General features: G+C 39.9%; 1 protein-coding gene across 1 annotated transcript; it reads left to right on the top strand.

Annotated features, from left to right (window-relative positions):
* The first annotated feature begins 1066 nt into the window (after positions 1 to 1066).
* On the top strand, positions 1067 to 11765 carry LOC133135077 (chloride anion exchanger-like). Its single transcript, XM_061251835.1, has 21 exons — positions 1067 to 1152; positions 2022 to 2200; positions 2741 to 2880; positions 3594 to 3704; positions 3983 to 4161; positions 4561 to 4734; positions 4946 to 5089; positions 5325 to 5407; positions 5490 to 5637; positions 6108 to 6221; positions 6873 to 6950; positions 7072 to 7167; positions 7394 to 7500; positions 7719 to 7788; positions 8010 to 8102; positions 9109 to 9204; positions 9317 to 9544; positions 9768 to 9822; positions 10270 to 10415; positions 11156 to 11218; positions 11701 to 11765. The coding sequence occupies exons 2-21, from the start codon at positions 2070 to 2072 to the stop codon at positions 11719 to 11721; spliced, it is 2277 nt and encodes a 758-aa protein (XP_061107819.1). The 5' UTR covers positions 1067 to 1152; positions 2022 to 2069; the 3' UTR covers positions 11722 to 11765.
* Positions 11766 to 12661: the final 896 nt, after the last annotated feature.

Below are 12661 nucleotides of genomic sequence, written 5' to 3'. Positions count from 1 at the left end.
TACAATCAAAAATAATAGGTCTAATATCAATGAGATGTCATTACGTGGTGCTTACCCTTGATCAAAATGGTGTTAGCTTAGCTGCATTAGGACATAGTAATCTGGTCCGAGAAACAACTTCTGATAAATTAAATACATAAATCCTTCGACCAATATTTGAATATGAATTTGTTTTGCATTAGCCTGCATGATTAAGCATTGTAAATTACAAATATCCCACACCAATAGCCAAGGTATCTGAATTATTTCATTATTAGGCTTTGGCAATTAAGGCACGGCAATCTCCTTACATGGATGTGAGCAGAATTGTTTTGGTAATTCAGTCATTTCTTTTCTGATGGTGGCGCTAGAGAAAAGCTCATGCGGTTACTAAAATTAATAGGTTTTTTTGCTTTTGGAAATGAACGTGGACACCAAATTCCATCGATGTACGCACAATTACTTTTCTACATACTGTCACGGACCGACGGAGAAACCGATGTCGTTGCTACATAACCTCGGTTATTAAGCAAATTAAATAAATTAATTTTAATTTCAAAATATTTGGTTGAAGGAATAAAAAAATAAAAATACTATTTTTACTGCGGTTCTGTCCACATGTGTGGATCTATCCTTAGATTTGAAAACGGATTTGTTACTGTTTTTCCAAAGACCAAATCTAAAATGCACTATTATGTCATCATACAGTCGGCTACTTTTAGAAATCGTCTATAGGCCTACGGACATTAACAGCACGATTTGAAGTCAATTCTCTTACGTGTCATTTAACATTATTAGCACTAGCAGTTGAGTGGACCAAACAAAGTGTGAAGCAGGAGGTGACTGGCAGACGAAGTGGCAATAAGTAAAATACTATATATAGGCTACGCTTATACAAATAGAAACATGAATATAAATCACGACATAGCACCCTGGAGAAAGACCATATACCTGGTTACATGACTTGCTTGTTATCAGCCACCCTGGGTCAATCTTGGGAAAAAAAAGCATATTCTTTTTATTCTTTTTTTTCACTTTGGTTTCTACTGTCAAAAAGTGACTTTCCTGAATAAATGTCATGGATGGAGACATTTTGGAGATTCCCAGTCCTCAGATGGTAATTCAGTATGGAGTAGCTACTACAAGGAAGCATCAGAACTTCATTCTCACCAGGTAATACATTTCTCCTGTGTTTAAATAACTATTTCAACGATAGCCTATTTGAAATATTTTAAATAATCTCGCACACTTCAAAAAAACCATGCTCAGGGTAATGCCAGAACCATGCAAGTGGATGTAACATGTCCAAAAATGCAATGCAGGTAAAATAAAATGCAAACAAACTGACAGCTGCTTTAAAATATGAAAATGGGATGTAGGAATCAATCCACAATAAGCATTACATTAAGGAGACAATCTCATCCAGAACAACGTATACAGTTTTTGCATAGAATCCACTTAAACAGCTGGATATACTGAAGCAATGGAGGTTAAGTGTTTAGGAGTTGAACCTGCAACCTTTAGGTTACAAAGCCAGTTAATTAATCATTGTAATACATTACAATACCAGCAGCCTTCAGCAAACCAGTATGGACTGATATACTGCTAGACCAGAGTTAACATAACATAACATAACAGCATAACATGACATGACATAATGGCCATTTGGCACAGCAATGCTCGCCTTAGGCCAGAGGAAGTCTTGCATGCAAAACAAAAGGAGTGAAATTGAAAGTCTTACTGTATGAATTTTCTATGTGAAACACTGCAGTTACCTGACTAAAAGCCCTGTGCAAAGGCTGCCCATCCCTGTTCTTGGAAATCTACCGTCCTGCAGGTTTACACTTCAACCCTAATTTGGATTCTACCAATTAGCATCTCAGTGAGATCTCTAGCTGTTGAATGACGTATGCTTTGTTAGGATAGGGGGAAAAAGCTACAGGATAGCAGATCTTCAGGAATAGGGTTGGGCAGCCCTGCCCTATGCCCATGCAATAACTCTAACAAGTGATACACTCTGCCCATTATCTATCTGTGCTCAGCTCCAGTGAACATCTTCCTCAACACAAGCTGCGAAAGACTGGCTTACGATGATGCAACCTTTAGCAAATCAGTATGCTGTCAGTAGGCCAGTTTACTCCGAGGATGCTTTTGTTAACCAATACCAAAAGATCGCCAGGCACCATAAGAGCCAGCTGGATCACGTGAAGGAGTACCTTACGTAAGAACTGTCTCAAATCCTCTAAAACAGTGGTCTCAAACTAAGTGCCATGGAGTGGCGTGTGTATGCTGGCTTTTATTCCAGCCTCAGACCTTGATTATATAATTAGTTACGTTATTTGCTGATTTAGGGTTGTATATTTTCACATTATGTATATAAAGTGATGTAAATGTGTTATCTGTGTTGGCTAAATAACAACTGTTGCTTATTTTCGGTGTTTTAATGCAGTTAAATGCATATAGCTGAATGTGTAATTGGACTCAATTAAGGCACCATTAATTGGTTGGAATGAAAACCTGCATACATACGGCCCTCCGTGACAATGCGTTTCAGGCCACTGCTATAAAAGATAAGGGAAATGAAACGGTTTGACAATGTGTAGTTTGCGAGGTGGTCTTTCTGCTTTGACATCCACTTTGTATGACAAAATTATGTAGTATGCAGCTTGGTACCTCATTGTGTGAAATTAATGGTTTGCTCTTTCGGTTGATATTATTCCCAAAGAGTAAAGATGCATTTCGGCTGTATTCTGTCTTTCAGCTGTGATTCTAAGCGAGCAAAGAATGCTGCTCTTTCCCTGTTTCCTTTCATTGGATGGATGAGAATCTATCGCATCAAAGAGTGGCTTCTGAGTGACATGTTGTCTGGAGTCAGCACTGGACTCGTTGCCGTTCTTCAAGGTAAACAACTGGCACATGGACCCAACTGAACAATACTAGGAATAGGTTACATTTGAGTGTACTTGTATATTTGTAGAGTATTTAACCAGATTAAAAAAAAATGTTAATCATAAAATGTCACAAAAAACATATTTTCGACTAGAAAGGAAAACTAGGTAAACCCATATTGATGTTGCTCACGTTACTCACCTTGCCAAAATTTTGCCTGTTAGAAGCTTTGCTAGAGAAATGGTCTGTATCTGTGGTGGTAAGTGGCTGATTGTCACATCAGCTGCAAGTGTGTTGTTCAGATTCTGAATGTTTCATCAGTGTTAATGAATGGGAATATTTTCTATAAAATAATATGTAAATAAATAAATGAATATTTAATAGTTATTGTCACAAAAAGCACAAGCAGCACAATTCCATTCATGGCCAAATGGAATTGGTATGTAGCTGTGTACATAAAATTGATGTGGAATAAGAGAAACAGTAAGGCTGTCTTTTTCAATCCAACTTAATGTAACCTATTTTAAAAACCAAACCATAGGATTACATGAGAATTCTTCGGTTTGCTTTTCATAGTTGGCTTCAAAAAAACCCAGAAAGGGTCAACAAGTAAATGTACAATCTTATTAAACATTAGTGAAGCACAGGTAGAGTGTTCCTGGGAACCTGAAATAGTTTTGTAGTGTTTGAATTATAATGTTATTATTGTCTGTTTAAATACTAAGGCCTTGCATTCTCCCTGCTGGCCGAGCTTCCTGCTTCCTATGGGCTGTTCACAGCCTTCTTCCCAGTGCTGGTCTACTTCTTCCTCGGCACCTCCAGACACATCTCAGTGGGTAAGCACAGGTCTTACAGCCACAGATAAACAAATATGAAATATGAACATTACCAATTTACTTCATTATCAGTTTGCATTTTGCATGTAAATGTGTTAATGTTATAGAGGGGTATCTCTATAAATGCTGCAATGGAATGGCAGTTTGTTTGTGGTGAATCTGTGAGATGTTTTATGTGGCAAGCCTCTCTCCCCTGAAAACAGACCACAGAATCTAATGGTATTAGAACGTGTTTTGCATTTTGTTTTTGTTTTTGTAACACAGGCCTTCCTTTGCAGGTTCTTTCCCTGTTCTAAGTCTGATGGTGGGTACAGTAGTGACTCGAATAGTACCGGGTGAGAGTCCCGAGGCCAACATCACCACCACCATCACCATCCCAGGCTTTGAGGGGCTGTCCCTTGAGCAGCAGAGGGTTGTGGTGGCAGCTTCTGTCACTTTCCTCATGGGAGTATTTCAGGTATAACACAGCTGGACGGGCAACAGCCGATCTTATGTTCAGAATTATGACTGACTCAGAGTACAAAATAAGGCAGTAGTCCCCTATCTGACAGTCTGTGCCTGGGTCTCCTAGCTTGGTGTAACCTGGGCAATCTTCTTCTTTCTATTGCTTGGTTGAGTGTAATAGTAATGATGCTCCTCTCTCCATCTCTCAGCCAAGTGTAACATAAATAATGTTCTCCTACCTGTTTCTCAGCTGAGTGTAACATGAATAATGTTCCCATGTCCATCTCTCAGCCAAGTGTAACATGAATATTGTTTCTCTGTCCATCTCGCAGCTGAGAGTAACATGAATAATGTTCCCATGTCTGTCTCTCAACTGAGTGTAACATGTATAATGTTCCCCTGTCTGTCTCAGTTGGCTATGGGGGTGCTCCAGGTGGGGTTCATTGTGATGTACCTGTCGGACACACTGATTTCTGGGTTCACCACAGCAGCTGCAATCCACATCCTGGTGTCACAGCTGAAGTTTGTGTTGGCGCTCCCAGTGAAGTGCCCAAATGGACCTCTCGCCATCATCTGTGTGAGTTTGGTTTCAGAACAACAGCACATTTTATGTTGCTGCACCATGACCATTTTTAGCCTTTCACTATATGTGATCAAACAATCTAAAAACTTTGAATGTCAACCTAATGTGACTGGGATGTGTCACACGAGTCATTTCTACTCTTTTGCTCCTTATGTAATACTTGCCAGTTTATTTTTCTGATCTATGTCACAATGTTAATCTATAGAACCTGGAGCAGATATTTAGTCAAATCACGGACACCAACATTGCTGACCTGGTGATTTCCATCATCATAATTTTGGTGGTGTTCGTCGTAAAGGAACTCAATGACAAGTTCAAGGCCAAGCTCCCTGTGCCCATCCCCATAGAGGTCATTGTGGTAAGTATTCAGCTTCAGCTGAACATGACTGAGCCCCACAGAAGACTGTTATTTAGTATCTTATTTTACAGTTGACTCATAACTCATTGTTCTCAGTAATTATCGGAGAAGAGAACCTATTGTATTTGCTATCATTATTGATGACTGCAACAAGTTAGCTTGAGATGTCACAAGAAGTCAATATCCGACTGAAAACCTTTACACTTAATGGAAATATTTGTAAACTCTTTTTCAGACTATTGTTGTTTGCGGACTTTCCTACGGATTCAATTTTGAAGAAAAGTTTGGTGTAGAGGTTCTAGGTCAAATGCAATCGGGGTAAGCAAATGGTACATGTGTGTTTGCACCATCAGTGCTCATGTAAGCAGTATATTTGTGACTTAGGTGAATTATTTTGCAGTTATGAGGCACCAATGGCTCCCAATAGTGAGGTGCTACAAATGAGCGCAGTGGAGGCCTTTCCCATGGCGATTGTTGGCTTTGCTGTGGCTTTTTCTGTAGCAAAGGTCTACTCTATCAAACACGACTACATCATTGACGGAAACCAGGTGAGTCACAAACAAATATGACCCCATGTTTGGTGAATGATAGAAACCAAACAAGGGTACAAGGAATGTTGAATGATTCAGTGCTTATGTATTTAGAAAGCCTCAACCTCAGCTATTAATGCCATTATTTTAATATAAAGTTTAATATAAACAGTTTCTACATGCCATTTGCTTGTGTGGCAGGAAAAACCTATTCAGTACAATATATGAGAAATCAATTTTTAAAAATTGTGTCACTATAAAGTTCAGGGTTCACAGGTTGCTCTCAGATCTGAAATGTAGTCAGATATGCAAGTAGTAAATGTTTGTGATGACAGTTGTACTTTCATACCATAGAGTCATATAACAAGGGGATTAACTTATATAAAACCACAATAAAGGGAACCTATTAAAAAGGCTGCATTCTTTCATGGCCTTCTCATATCATTATTCAAAATCATAATTTCACTGGCCTGGTTTACTCCCCCCAGGAGCTTATTGCTTTCGGAGTGAGCAATATCTTTGGAGCTTCCTTCAGGTCGTTTGCAGCGAGCACAGCTCTCTCCAGGAGTGCTGTGCAGGAAAGCACTGGAGGCAAAACCCAGGTGAAGCTTCCCTATCTGCTCAGGTGTACCTAAATTATAATTATAATTATAACCTACTATGTCAGTACAACTGCATGGTAACTAGTGTAGTGAATCCTGTACTCAAATCACGTTCCACAAGGGCTGAGAACAACAGGTTTTCCACCCTCCCTTTACCTAAGAGTCAGGAGTGAAATTTGAGGGCCAGATATGAGTACCCATGCTGTTCACTATTTAACCTGATGTGAATGTCAGTGGATGTCAATGGAAAGCATGTATTATACTGCCTTAATTATTAACATACTGTATATCTCCTGACCTACATACCTCTCTTTCAACACATCAGTGGGTCCCCAGCCACAGCCTGTGGATGTAATACAACCCTCTTTTGTGTATTATTGTCACCTATCTCATCTCACCTATCAGCTGGACTGAATACAAAAGGAAATGGAGATGAATTCAAACTAGGCAAAGGGATAAATGATGGCATGGACCATTGCTTGGAAATTTACAGTGTGTCGTAAGATTTAAAGATACATATTTTATGTGTGTTAGTGACGAAGAAAGAAAAATCAAGTCTGACCTGATAGTTGATTTCCTTACAATACAGAAGCCAAAAAACCTATCAAACAAAAAAAGACTGTGAATCATTAACTTATTTTACAATTCCAGGTTGCTGGATTAATCTCCGCGATGATGGCAATGATTGTTACCATGTGGATTGGGTTCTTACTAGAGCCACTGCCCAAGGTGAAATAAAATTCTCACATCATGTTAAATTAACCCTCATAGATTTTTCTGTTGCAAAATTTTAAACAGAACTGTGACTTGAGTAAGGTAGCTATGGTTGACCTCTGACCTTTGTTGACAGTCAGTGCTGGGGGCACTGGTCGTTGTCAATCTGAAGGGGATGCTGATGCAGTTTCGAGAGATCCCTTACCTTTGGCGGAAGGACCGGCCTGACTGTGTGGGTGTTCTATTTTTTTTCTTTTCAATTGTCCATGAAACGAAAGAGTAGGCCTGACCATGGTAATTTTTTGAGGCCAAGACTCCCGACCACTGGAGCTGGTCTGAGATGCTTCATCTTTTCACAAGACTCAGTGAGTCTAATTTTGCGGAAAACTAGAGTGCTGGCCATGATGGTAACATCCATGGTTGCCCCTGTGGCGTGCCCCTTTCTGACGTTTGCCCAGGTGGTGTGGATTGCTACCTGTATCCTCGCCGTCCTGTTGGGGCTGGACCTGGGTCTGGCTGCAGGTGTGGGGGTAGAGCTACTCACTGTAGTTATCAGGACTCAGTTGTGAGTATGAATTTGTATCAGTGGCTTGCATGGACTTAGACCCTGGGTACATGGCTTTGCTCACAGTTGGGCAACTCAACCATTTGACAGTAGTAGAAGCTGAGCATAATACTGAGCCAAACCCTTCGAAATCCCAAAATCATGAACTCCATTTTGAGTTGAGAAACGTAAATGGGAATGCCTACAGTGACATAATTTGTGCTGCAATTATTTTTCAGTAATCGCTGTTGTGTCCTGGCCAACATAAAGGGAACGGATATCTATAAAGACCGCAAGGATTACCTTAATGTAAGTCTGCCAAGAAACTCCTTGGTCCTCAGAAGGATGCAACATTTATCTGTATGTCAAACTGAAAAACAAACCCAAAGATCTCACAAAATAGGAAAGGTCAGAGAGTGAATTAGAATTCAAATCAACAGTACTCTAATATTCATGTTTATGTTAGTGCTTCCTTGTCCAGTCGTACCTGGCCAAACTGCTCCCTCTAAAACCTGTTCTCTGAATTTCAGGTTTATGAACCAGAAGGAGTGAAGATCTTCAGAATTCCTGCACCAATCTTCTTTGCCAACATTGAGTTCTTCAAGGGAAAATTGATTGAATCTGTATGTATATACTCAGAGCTGTACATGGCAATAGACTTTACATTAAATAAAAATGTAGCATTTAGATTTTAGAGAATGAGCATGTACAGTAAATGTTTACCAAGTTTTCAAAGGATATCATAAATGAAGAGGTGGTGCCAATATAACATTTTATATTACCATTTATGCTCATCCTATCTTTTAACTGCGCTGCTATAGTAACACACACCCTCATAATGTTGTTTTATTTCTAGTCTCCTTGTGTGCTGGTCAATTTATGTGGGCTTTTAGTCAGGTATCTGAACAGAAAAAAACTTTGATTGCAGTGATCAAATGTGGTATTGTATCTGATCCAGTTTGCCAGAACATTTGTCAGTAGATAGTTGCAGTACTGTCAAACAGAGTTTAACACTCAAAATTGTTTCAGGTGGTATTACTCCACTCCACTCTTGGGGTGGAGTTACTTTTGCCCCAATACAGTATAGTCACTCTCAAAAGTATTGGGACCATCTGACACAAGTTTTGTTGTTTTGGCTCTGTCTCCAGCAAACTTTTTGAGGGTATTTACATCCGTATTGGGTAATCCCCATTTTAGGGCAAAAGTTATTGGAACTGTTTAGCTGTTTCCTGGCCAGCTGTGTGTCTTTGCATCATTAGATCATGCACAAGAAAGCTATCAAAATGTCAAAAGGTGATTCTAGGTGTGGTGTGGATTTGGTGTCTGTTGCTGCTCTCTCTCAAATCTGTATTACCAAATAAGTGTCGGAGTTTGTAAATCAGACCATCGTGAGGCTGAAATATCAGAATAAATTTATCAGAGCCAAAACATGGTGTGCCAAAATCGACTGTTAAATACATTTTTAGGAGAAAGACAAAAAAGTGCAAAAAAGCTCAGCAATAGCAAACAACCTGTAGTGGATGACAATTGCCATTGCCATGACCAATCAAGTCGATGACCAAGATTCATTGGTAGCTTTTCGCTCTCTAGTCTATTCCAGAGATTTAATACTCGATGGCTTTGTTTCAGGTAGGATTTAACCCCCTGCGAATACTGCGGAAGAGGAACAAGGCCCTGCGGAAGATCAAGAAGCTCCTGAAGAATGGGGAGCTGCAGATAACGGAGGCGAGTCTCGTGCTGTGGCTGTCACCACCCCAACTGTGACCTTTTTTACGTTCTTACCCCAAGTTATTCCACACCTTCCTTCCTCACCACCCTGTGCATTCTCTTGCTACAGAAAGGACTGCTGCACACAGGCTCAGCTCCTTTAGAGGAGTCGGAGGATGAGAGCAACATGGAGGAACTGGATCAGCCTATTGACTTCAAGAACCTTCCCATCCAGGTCAACTGGAACGCTGAACTTCCTGCCAACATCTGCGTCCCCAAGGTTGACATCCACAGCGTGATCCTGGACTTTGCGGCAGTCTCGTTCCTTGACATCTCTGCACTGAAGGGCCTCAAAACGGTATTGACCAACTTTGTCCGAGAGCATCTTGTAAATCTTATATTCTCCACTGGCTCATATAATGATGAATCCTATGGTATATTTGTTAACATTTTATCTTGAATATTGTCTATTGCGATACCGAATTGCGAGAGCTCCATTTGCTTCCATTGCTGCCTGTCCCTCACCATGCCACTGGTTAAATAAAATGTATTTTGTCTCTCTGAACCCTTTGTTTTGGTAGATATTGAAAGAGTTCATCCGAGTGGATGTGGCGGTCTACATTGTAGCATGTGATGGTAAGTTTGCCAATGCTGTCAAGTGTGTCTGAAATAGGGGATGGACTTAGTAATAACAATTTATGAGTAATCTCTCATACAAGTAATACAATAAAAGTTCCTGGTGTATGATCCAAATATAGAGAATTCAGCTGTATAAAAATGTTGTTTATTTATTTAGTTGACGTCACTGAGCACCAGGGATTCAAAAATTGTATCCTTGCATGAAATTTGCTCAACTCAACTCAATTTTCCAAAGCAGCATCACTATATTTAAGAGGTGGTTTGAGTGCTTGAGGACACAATTTAACATAAGATTTTTCCATAGGCATTCCTTTTATACCAAATGTTACAGGCAGTAAGAGCTCAATGGCCCTGCAGTACTTTGATAAATGTTCCTAAATGCAGTCATTCATTATGACTGAGTGCATGACGTTAGTTTCTCTGAACCATCACAACTAACTACAGTGTACATCCTGGAGAAGCTGCACAGCTGCAAGTTCTTTGACGACGAGATCAAGACGTCCATCTTCTTCCTCACTCTCCATGATGCCGTGCTGCATATTCTAGAGAAACACCCAGACCAATCAGAGGGAAGGCTGATATATGACAAGGTAACACAGGAACCACCAACATCTTCTTTCACATGCAAAGGTCTGCTCTTATTGCCTCCTTTATTATTGGTCGTCAACTGACTTGTTCATTCTTTGTGAAGATGTTTATTTTCACTCTAAACAAGCACCAAAATTTATGGTAAGGATAAAATCCTAACCTGCAGGAAACTGTGCTAACCTAGCAACACCGTTGGCTTTATCCAACCTGGGGTAGTGTGAATTTAAGCCAGGGTTCCTCTGGTTACCACTGCAATAGTTCCGTCAATGCGACAGGCTTCAACAGTCTACCTGCTCGAGTACTTCAGATGTGGCTGCCCTCCAATCAGTGGCAGCTTGTGCAGCCTGCATTGTGATGACTACAGCACTGGAGAAGTTCACTCACATCAACTGCAATGTATATGGGTGACACACTGGTGACTTGACAGGTCAAACTGGCATTCCCCAAATTTTTGAACAGCAGGCAAAAAAAAAAAAAAAAAAAAACTGTAGAAAAGACTGCCAAACTACATTCCATGGAAATCTTAAAGGACGTAAAACCACACCTAACATAGTGTTCATGGTGACCCTATGCAACTATGCGAATGATCTCTCAAAACCAAAAAAATTTGATCGATTATCAAGATTATTGTATATCCTTAACAGATTAGTTTTGTTCAACAAAGGTCAAGGCTAAGTAAAGACTTGAGAACCCTGGGACATATTTTAGGTCCTCTCTTGACCATAAGCTTGATGTCTTTCAGGATTTTTTCCAGAATCACCTCTACAGGAACAGTATGCCCTGCTTGAGGAGCAGGGACAAAGGGGTAAGTTCCAGCGCCAAAAAACAACAAAAAAACCCAGCATAATCCAGAGGTGGGTAACAGGAGGGACAGTGTGTATGCAGGTTTTCATTTTCTACCCTGGCTCAAGCAGATGTATGCAGCAACGGGAAGTTACTTACAGCGTAGGCCAAACATTTTTCGTTCAGATGCAAGTCATCTATAGCTGTCAAGGCTGAGTTTATCAAGAAATGTAGCAGGAATAGAGCTTATTTTTTAAACTATGAACAGAATGAAGTAAATGAAATCTAGAAACATATGGTCCTCCTTTCCCACCCCTGGGGCCAAATCAAACACTAGTCCATGTGCTTACATACAGGATTCATATCACACGTGGTCCATTGAAGGCCATTGCACATCAGGGCTGTAGATCTCTGCTGAGTCACTATCTTATGCAGTTCATACCAAAGATTCAGAATCGCCCGACAGGCTTAAAGCAAAATGGAGGCATTTCCTGTTGTCCACAGGACACAGAGAGCAGATTGTAGAAAGGACGGCCGCTGTCCACATCCTGTACGGGCAGGACCAACTTCCTGTGGCTGTGGTTGCAACGAAAGGGTTTGGAAGAGGAATGAGGATCCAGAAGATGAGCAGGTTTCTGGGTATTTCATCCCCAGTGGCCACGTGCCATGTTGCACTACCACTTTTTTTTGAACAGTGAACACATACGGAGATGGTTCTTAATGTTAATTACATGTTAAACAGAAGATTAAGTACAAAATACGTACTTAACACATTTTTCCTATTTTATTGATTTTCTTTCCCTTTTTTTTCTTCTTGTTTATGTGCTTGGACTCAAAATGTTTATATTTACTTTACAAAACTGTCAAAAGAAAACCTTTTGCACAATGTTACTGAATAAATATTGCTTTTAATTTTGTAAAAAGTTTGCTTTTCTAAATGTTTCAAAATAAACATTTAGTACATTATAAAAATCTGAATTTAAGTAATTTACTATACCAAGATTGGTTGCAGACAATGTAGGTGTTCATGATCAGGTTTACAAAGTGACATACATGGTATAAAAATAAAAACAAATCTGTCGACCGAGATCCCAACCACCAAGGGAAACATCAGTCGTTCAGCGCTCTAACAACCACCAGCTGAGTTAGATATAAATGGGGATCTCAAGCCAGGATTGCACAATCAAACTGACATGATCATATGATGAGACTGGCAAGAGATGGGCAATGGTGATAATACATCTCATAAAGGTGGCATGCTTCAATAACCCGCGGTTCGTGTAAAAGAAAAAAAAAAGAAGTGTCCTTGTGTGTCGATGAATCATTGACAGTCTTCACCCTGACACGATTACATAAAATGGCTTTCTTGCCTTTTATGTTTTAATTATAATCCTGATGTCTGGAATACATGTCCAAAGCTGTAATGTTAAAAATGTCCAAAGGTCATTTGTGCTGCCATCACCTT

The sequence above is a fragment of the Conger conger genome, chromosome 8, assembly GCF_963514075.1.
Source record: "Conger conger chromosome 8, fConCon1.1, whole genome shotgun sequence".
NCBI classification, from domain to species: domain Eukaryota; kingdom Metazoa; phylum Chordata; class Actinopteri; order Anguilliformes; family Congridae; genus Conger; species Conger conger.
This window is presented reverse-complemented; position numbering and strand designations above follow the sequence as displayed.